The sequence below is a fragment of the Lontra canadensis genome, unplaced genomic scaffold (genome assembly GCF_010015895.1).
Source record: "Lontra canadensis isolate GAN:19392208 unplaced genomic scaffold, GSC_riverotter_1.0 scaffold9, whole genome shotgun sequence".
Lineage (NCBI taxonomy): Eukaryota > Metazoa > Chordata > Mammalia > Carnivora > Mustelidae > Lontra > Lontra canadensis.
In genome coordinates, this window is record NW_022631003.1 from 2,859,694 (window position 1) to 2,869,287 (window position 9,594).

At 36.8% G+C, this 9,594-nt stretch overlaps 1 protein-coding gene across 1 annotated transcript in view; it reads right to left on the reverse strand.

Moving 5' to 3' along the window:
* OTOGL (otogelin like) overlaps positions 1 to 7,398 on the reverse strand; it is a 129,358-nt gene extending 121,960 nt beyond the window's left edge. The window contains exons 1-4 of the mRNA XM_032854694.1: positions 7,319 to 7,398; positions 6,207 to 6,246; positions 5,207 to 5,255; positions 628 to 694 (exon numbers count right to left, since the gene is read on the reverse strand). Coding sequence (XP_032710585.1) covers positions 628 to 694; positions 5,207 to 5,255; positions 6,207 to 6,246; positions 7,319 to 7,394 — 232 coding nt within the window. The 5' untranslated portion in view covers positions 7,395 to 7,398. The remainder of the gene's footprint in view (positions 1 to 627; positions 695 to 5,206; positions 5,256 to 6,206; positions 6,247 to 7,318) is intronic.
* Positions 7,399 to 9,594: the final 2,196 nt, after the last annotated feature.

Genomic DNA, 9,594 nt, shown 5'->3' on the forward strand with positions numbered 1-9,594 from the left:
CATCTTCACTGAGGAAAAATGAGCTGTTTCAATTTTGATCATCAATACAGGTAAAAATTTATGTTTTTCACAAATTTAAGTGAAGTTTCTTCCCCTTTAAGTTTTATCTTAGATCACAATCTTACACTTTTTTACAATAAATAAACAAATGCCTAAACACCTAGACAAACACATGTATCTCCTTCAAAAATTTATCTACAAGCCCTGTTTTTTTCTCCTGAAAACAGCTATCAAACCAAAACTAGCCAGGAATTGCTATATTTTGAGTAAAATGAAAAAATTGAATTAAAGTTCAAGTTCTCATCAGCATTCTGCTTAATGAAAATGGGAAATGGGTAAGCAAAAGTAAGGAGGCCAAGGAAACAAGGAGCCAGGAAATGATGCAGAAAAAAATTGTTTGATACCCAGATACTTCCTGATCACGGATTTATCAGCCTACTCTAATTGTTTAATCCTGCTTATTTCCAAATGTAATTCAAATTTCTACATGAAGTGAACTTAACTGTTCCCATTATTACCATCCTGGCTCAGTTTCCTCCTTGTATTAAATGGCAATAGTTAATTCAATATATCCCTCAAAGGGGACTTTCAAGAAAGCAAATACAAAAACAAAGGTGTGACACTGACCTTTTATTTTGCTCTCACCCCAATTAATAGCTTCATGGAAGAAATATCTTGAAGACGTTGCTTCCAACTTTGAAAAACAGAAATAAGAATTCAAGACAGTTAAATTATTTAATTCAAGCCCAATAAGCAAATCAGGAAGTCTGGGAAATAGCTACAGATACAGAAATTATGAATTGTTGACTCTATTTTGTTGGCTTCTGGAGGCAACCAAGGAAGCTCCCAGAAGAACCCTTTGTGGTTAGAGGACATGACCTCAAGGTTTGGTTTTGCCTCTTACCTGACTTTGACGAGTCTCTGTCCTCTCTGAGCTCTTTCTTCTCCTGCCTCCCTGTCCTCCTTGAAAAAGAACCTGGGTGGAGCCTAATCTTTGCATTAACTGACTGCTTTGCCTACAGAAGAAGCTCTTCTGTGATATTTCCAAGCACAGATGGGGCTGGAGAAAACACATGGGGCTGACAGACCAACAGACAGGGACGTCCACACTGCCTGCAAAGCCATCTGTGAGGACACCATCCACAGAAGCTTCTGCTGCTACAGGGAGAGTGTCCCCCACTCAGTCTCCAAAGAACTGACACTTTAAAGTCTGTAGAACATTCAAATGTATCTTTTTATAGATTCCCCACTGCTTTAGGGTAATGGTTAAGAGTATGAATTATGGAATTGGAGAAACTTGGTTGAGAGTCCTGAGTCTTCCAGTCCATATTCTTAGGCAAGTTCCCTAAACTCTTAAACAAAAAGAAGTTTTCTAACCTCTTAGTGCCTTCTTTCATTGTCTGTAAAATGGGAATGATGGGTACCTACTTAATTGTGCAGTTATGACAATAAATTCAAATAATGTATGTAAAAATTCTGGTGTAGTGCCTCACATAGAGAGAATTAGCAATGAAGATATTTATATTAATCTAAGCAGTCCCAACAAACCTTAAGATTTCTGGAAGTCAACAGAGCTTACTAGCAAATAACTGTGGATTACTGAAACTAATTAATTAAGGATTTTTATTCAAACTCAGTGATAATTTAGCGTACGGTCTAAAGCAATGTCCTTTCAAATAGGATTTCTATGTTCATCAGAAGAACATACACTCCCAAAGCCTGCCACGTAATTGTCAAATTGAGTACCAGATGTTGTGAGAAAAACTGGAAAGGGTGAAGACAAGAAAAGAGCGGTGATAGGGAATGTGACTTCAGGTGCAAAGTCCTACCTCAACAAATCCCGGTCTCCTTTCCACACACAGAGTTTTATTTTAGTATTGTCCAGCGAAGTACTTTTTCTTTCAATAGCCAAACCTGCTCCAAGTCCAAGAAGAGGACTTCCACACTCTCTCTCAACTTCAACACTCCTTTCTAAACTCCTTGCTTGATACTATGCCTCCAAGTTCACTGTTTCCTGTTCTTATTTCTCCCAGGTTTCATCCTCACTGCTCAATCCCTCCTTTCTGCTTTTGCCTCTGTCTTCAAATTAAGTTAAACTCACAACAGTCTCTGACTTTGATTCCCCAAGACAGCAAATATTATCCTGTCTGTAGCCATCTTGTTTCCAACTGCCTACCTCTAGCACAGCCACCAATAATCCTGGGCACCAAAATGTGACCTCAGCTCCAGTGAATTATCTGTGATGCTCACTAAAAGTGTATAGTGGCTTCAACTCTGCCTCATACAGGCTTATAACCTTGAATAAATTGTTTAACCTATGCAGCCTCAGTTCCCAATCTATAAAATGGAATAAGAGTAGAATTGTATTCAATGAAATGGAGGGAGTAAATCCCCAATAGTAGAGCTGGGCACACAACAAGGGTTGTAAATGTTACCTAATTTAATTATTAGGCAAAAACTGAATACATCAGACAAGAATAGACCAAGGCTAGAAATATAATTTTTTGACCCAACTCAGGCTACACCTCCATGGAAAGGACAACTGCTGAACATACCAGCCTTCTGGCCACAGAAGTATCCTAGTTACCTTGGCAACCTAATGACCACATGTTTCGTGCCTCATTCCACATTTCACCAATACTAACACAAGACCCATACATAGCTTTTACTTTTTTAACCAACCTGAACTCATAATGGCATCTTACACTTATAATTGGGAACACTTTTGTTGTTGAGTCATATAAATAGTGGCAATTAATGGCATCTTAGATACAATGAATAAGCTGCACAAGTAAAGAAATAGTTTCTTTACTCGCCTACCTTCACGAGGCATTGAGTATCTAGGCAATAAGCACCGTTATTCATTTTATGTCTCTAGTGCCGTCTCTTGAATGTCGTCAACAAATACCAACTGAGTTGAATTTAGGCATTATTCAAATAGGAATGATCTGCCTGCCAAGCCTGTTCAGAACCGTGACTATAAAAGATTCTGTTGAATCTCCCTCCGCATCCTCTCAGCCCACCTGCATCTGGGTTTCTGTGCACATCAAGACCCTTCAGCTTCAAGCACTGGTTTCTTTCTGTTTCTGCCTCAGGGCAAAATCCAAGTAGGAGAGACCACAGAAAACGCCTCCCTGGGGATAGAAGGTCTCCCAAAGGCTACACCTCAACTAAGGAGAGACAGGAATCAGTAGATAAGTACGGGCAACTTCCCCCATCCCTTGGAGAAACAATTCCGCAACTCATTCTACACAGCTCCTCAGGGGGCCCCCCACCAAGACTGAACCCCAGGAGCCCCTCCTTAACATACTCTATAAGATTTGCTCCCCTCCTGGTCTCACTTTTCTATCCCCCACCAAATAAATTACCTGCACCTTAGTCTGCCTGAGCACCTGCTTTTAGGAGACAAATTTTGAAATGTAACACAAATGCAAAAGACTTCCAGGCAGCGGGTGCCTACATTCACATAATCGATAAAAAGGTGACAGCCCATTCTTCCTCCTTGCTGATAACATGTCCACAGGACAGTGAGAAGCACAGAGAAACCGTCTCTAGATGAGAAATCTAGAGAAAAATTTGTGTGGCACAGAAATACACCACAGGCAGGGGTCTGTGTCTCCCCTTTCTTGGCTCATTGTGCATCTCATTGTCAGCATATCTGAATCCTTACTTGCACAGATATCTCTCCACCAATGCTCCGTCTTCCTAGAGCAGAAGTCGTGAATCAGTGGACAAGAATGGCCTTATGACAGATGAGGTTTCAATCCTAAACAGTGCAGTGTGAGAATATGACCTCACTGCCTTTCTTCTTCAGCGTTTCTTCTTTTAAAGCTTGTTCAGATATTACATAATGTTGGTGCATGTTCTCTAGCTGCAGGACATTGAGGAGCCGGTGTAGATGGCCTGTTCTTCATTCTCTCTAAAAGGGAACTCAGGACAAGGTAAGTGTGTTCCTCACCTACTAACCAAAGGTACCTCCTTTGGGGTAAATGAGACAAATTCTAAAAATATCTAAATGGACAACAGTATAACCCCATCCAGAGGTCACTTTATGTGACAACTTTGGGGTATATTTCACAGATTTTGACACTGGTGGGCTCGCCAAAATGCAGTTTCTTCAAAATTGGATTTTCTACTGAGTCATGCTGATGTCTTCTTGTGGATAACATGGTCAACTGACAAACATGTAGTTAAATTTCTCAGAGAAAAGCCATTTTAACCACTTCACATGATACCTAAGTACTTACATACACAAAACACTTTTTAAGGAAAATTTTTAAAAAGTGTTTCCATTCCTGGCTTTTGCCCATTTAAGTAAAAAAAAAAAAAAAATTCTATTGTGAATAAGAATAAATTAGTTCTGTCCTCTAAACTGTCAAATCCATCTTCATTTCTCTTTAATTTAACACCAAAAATATAAAAATTCAGGCCTTTACCAGAAAATACTAGCAGAATGGATTGCAGTTCAGGATTTGACAAAGGCCTCCTTAAATACATAAGCCATTTGTTATATAAACACCCAAATCACATTACTTGCCCACACACGTCTTTAAGTTAGGATTCTCTATTTTCCCAACTGTTTTTTACAGAGAAATATATTTTTTAAACCACCTCTTTGAACATTCCAATCAGAGTTTGGAAATACTGCAATTATGTTATCCAACATCCCTTATTGAAGGGGACCTGGCCAAAAGGGCCTTCTTGGATTCAGGGCTACACATCTCTCCAAAAATAAAGATCGCCTCCCCCAAAGTGTCTCTCATTGAGATTTGTCAGACACTAACAGAGCTGTCTATCAAGACACCAGGCCACCTTCGACGCACTTTTGCACTATATATACCTTTCTCTGCCCCTTTTTACTTGTGTTTGTTCGACGGTCATTGCTCTGATATCGCGCTTAATTTTTAAACCAATTAAAAATTTCTGGCAAGTCGATGAGACTGAATCTCCCACACACGCTGTGAGCCTATGGGTAGGTAATGGAGGTGAACAGCAAAAAAACACTCGAGAGAACAAGTCAATGTGAACGGAGCATGGATTTGAGGGTTGCAGAAAAGCAGTAGAGAAGTTACTTTGCCTCTTCTCCTTCCTGTCTTGTTTTTAGCATTTATTCCCCTTCACAAAGGCCTCATTGTTGAAGTGACAGCGGAGTCCCAAAGCAGAATGGATTATTTCTCTGCCTCTCTCCATCAGAGGCATAACCTACCTGTGCTGCTAAAAGATCTCTTTTCTGTCGATTTTCATTAAACCCGTTTCTGGAAGAAAACAAAAAGAACTTGTATAGTCAAAGGCCCCTAGGCAACCTGAACAAGCCTTTCCCAGGAGAGAGCTGATGTTTTCCTCCTGATTTCCATCACTTTATCAAAGAGGTCTTTCTTGGTTTAACATTTAAAAGGTCCCCCTCCCCTCTTGGAGGGGTTACGTTTGGGTGGTGGTGCTGTCTCATTTTACAAAATTCAAGAGTGTCCCCAGATCTCTCCAATCTCTGCTGTACACTGAATTTTAGGAAGGAACTTCAAGACAAAGAAATAAACAAAATCTTGCAATATTGTAGCACTGACACACACGGTATTTTCTCCACATGACTTCATAAAACTGCTGAGGTACGTATTTGCCAGGAGCACATAAACTTTTTCCAAACATAATATTTCTCTCCCTTTCCATGTCATAAAGCACAGATTAACGTTAATGTGAATAAGCACATCAAATTGTGATCTATCAAAATCAAATGATGAGTGGAATTCTGCTTTTCATTAAGCAGATCAGTTCAAAAATGATTTTCATTATTTAGTGCTAAAACAATTTTATTGTTTTATCATCAAAAACTGCTTTATGTTTAGATATAGCACATTTATAATAAACAATGTATATTAATGATAACAATATAAAAGGGGAGATTACCCAACATAACATCTTTATAAATCACTGAAGTGAAATTAACATCTCCTTAGTATCTATAGTCATTGGACACCACCAAGAACTCATTTTGTAATTAAACTAAAAAGAAAGATTTTTTTCTTCATAAATAGGGAAATGAATGGCTGATAATTTTTAATTTTGGGGACTGCTTTTAAAGAACACATCTCGTGCCTTTACTTTGTAAAATATCTATTTTTTTTTCAAAAGCAGATACATTTATCCGCTGAGCTGTGCTCATTCCCATTAACCTTATGTTTTAGAGGACAGAAAGAACAAGAAACACTTACTTTGATACTTTCATCAAGATGGATGATCCACAAATATATCCTGCCAGAGATAAATATGTAGAGATAAGAATGGGGAAAAAATTATTCAAATATCTTGGTCTCATGCTCTGGTTATTAAACAGATCATTTTAACCTAGATTCTAAAACATAGACTGAATTCTGCTATGAGTTAGTTGGCATTTCCTAGTGGATTTTGAGCAGCCAATTCCCTTTGAGACATTAGAGGGACTGTTAATCTGGATAGAAGGAACAGGGTACCTAGATCCACAGAGACATAATACAGTGGAAGGAGCACTAAAATTGGAGTCAGAGATCCAAGTTTTAGTCTCAGTCCTACCATTTAGTAAATGCCAAGGTTAAGCAAGCTAGCAAACACATCAAAAAAATGATGGTGGTGGACAAGTGCATCTTGAAACTCCCCTCCAGTTCTCAATGCTCTATGACATTTTCTCCTTGGAATTTCAGTCACTACAAGGACTAGAAGATGGTGCCCATGACCTCACTAGTCTTCCATTTCAGTAATTTCTCCCACTTCCCCTACAAGCTCCAAAATATACAGCTCTTTTCAGGGACTAAAAACTAACAAGTGAATGTAAATAAATGCTTTCCCCATGAGAATATTTTATAAACATTAATTTATAAATAAAATTGCCATCAAAAATAATTGAAATCAATTCTTAGCGCTAAAAAAATAAAGCCCTTCTTACAAGCAAGTTTTTACCATTCTCCTTTCAGTTCATGCATGAAGAAAGTTTAAGTACTCAATTTCTCTTAATTTATTATAAAATTCAAATGTTTAAATTATACAGAAAACTACTATAAATCTTCTTTTAGAAAAGAAAAAAATAGAATCATAGTTTCTTCCAGTATAGTTGCCCAGCATGATAAAATCCGAATTTTAAGATTTGAAGACTCAAAAAATGAAAACCGAAGTCCCAAATCATCTACCTTACTACGAATTTTCAAAAAGGTGGTCCATGTGTCATTTAGTATATATCCCTTCTAATGACTCCAAAGTGCTCTTCTTATCAGTTGCAAGAGAGACTAAAATACAATAAAATCTTTAAAAATAAATAAATAAATAAAGTTTAGAATTTCACATAGGTTCTTACCTTGTAATGAAAACAGTATATGAAGCAAGAATACACTCCGAGGTATCATTAAATTGAGTTTCCTCACAATGTTCATTTCAGTGGAGCCTTTCTCCCTGAAATGCAACCAGATTGTTGGTCTTTACTATGATGGCATCTTAGGAGTATGTGTATGTGTAGAGGGCTTAAATTCTTATAAATATAGCTTCGTAGTAAAGCAATTCGAAAAGAAATTCCAGTCTTTCTAACTACATACAGCATCTGAAGCTTTACAGGTTGCCCGCAAGCCTTTGGCTGAGTGTCTCATTAGTGATGCATGGCAGCTGCCTACCTAAGCCCGGATCAGTTACACCCTACCCCACTCCTGCACATCACACACCTTTTTAGTCTATACTAGCCCTTTACAACTTCTAGAGACAGCAGCATCCAAAATACAAAAGCCTGTTGTTATCTCCTAATGTCACAGAAGAGAACCATTATTGCTAATTGTTGGTATATTATCTGTGTTTTATTCATAAAATAATTACCTGTCTTTTGAAAAACGGTGAAATAAAATCCTGTCAATCATTTTTATAATGTCCAGATGTTCCCATTCCTTTTTCTTTAGAAATTAAAAGTAAACTAGGATTATGTGTGTATAGTCAACGCAAGTCCCATTACAGTGTAGTTTAAGTTGACATATTCCTGGGCCCACACATCTTCCTGTGAAACATTCTGCAACACAAGTAGAAAATAACACAAGAAGACGATATTCTAATATCTGATTTTACAAAGAAATTAGAGTAACTCATGAAGCCCTGAAAACCCTCCCTTCACACCCCATTTTTTCCATCTTCTGTGATGCATACCTAATTAGACAGCAAAGGAGGGCTTCTTACTCCAGCCGGAAGCACATTCTGCTCTGGAAGAGACTGGCTGACTACCCTACTGGGAATCACAGAACACTGCTAATATTTCATAATGAACCTTACAGAGATGATCTGAGCCCCATAAACGATTAAAGCCATGCTTATATAAGGGGAGTACATACCCTATAGTGGATTTCATCCATTACCTGCACTATTACCACACTCGTTCACAGGATGGGGCATACTAGTACAGAATGTCTGAGTACACAGGAACTACCTTTTGAGACAGAAAAGCACAGCAGTTAGTTCTTAACATCTTGTTGTACTTAGACACCTCTTAGCAATGAATTTTCATTCTTCTGTGAAGTGTCCTTGATATCCTATTATATTGCATGCCTAGTATCTATTATATAGACGGTTCCTTGTCTAAGTCCCAAATTCAATGACCTTTCACTCTTATCCTAAATGAACTTAATTCATTTCCATTGCCTACATGATTGCTAATTCCATGAGCCAAGAGAAGATGTTTGCCTATAAGTTCACATTTTTAGCATAAAAACACATTATAATTCATTGAAATTATAAGTCTACACACCTATCTATACAGACACATTACTTACACTTGCACAACTCATTTTAAAATTTTGATAAATGAAGTATAGTATATGTTTAATAAATATTTATTGAAAGTTTGTTCATAATTACTCTTAAACTAATTAGTGAATTAATATAATTCTAAACAGATGGGCTTAGTTATTTATGGTTATACCTTAAATATTTGTCCAAAAATATGTGTCTACTCAACCACAATAGAAACTATAAAATATTCTAGATACTTAAGATGGGAATACAGAGTAAATTAAAAAGTTAAGCTTGAAATTTATTTAGAGAATAATAATTTTCCTCCAAAGAAATTCTTACTTTTTTCCTCCAGAGAAATTTTTAAATTAAGAGAGCAGTTTTGTTTATGCAGAATGTTTATTGACTCTCTGGAAAGGGTAGGAATTAAACCTAACAAATATACATATTCAGTCCCCTCTTTAATTTACAGTAGTTTTTCTTGGCTTCCTTATTTCCTGTATAAGTCAGTCTAAAATAAAGAATTAAATAAAATAAAGTCTAAAATAAAGAAAATAAAACCATAAATCAGATTTTAGGATTTTTTTTCCCAGTCTATTTAACTGCTTGTCTTTTTTCTTTGAAATTGAAATTTTTCACAAGTGACACACATGTGGGAAAATCCCAAATAGAAACCAAACTTAAATTTCATGATTCAAAAAATAAAAACACTTCTATAATACTCATAGTTCTTTCTGAACATTACCAGAACTTGATGAGAAAAGGTTAGTAAACAGAAATATAAAGGCATGCAAAAGGTATTTATTTCTAATGTGAACTTTGATATTTTATGTACTTAGTTCAAATGTGACATCTCTGAACTTCTCATCT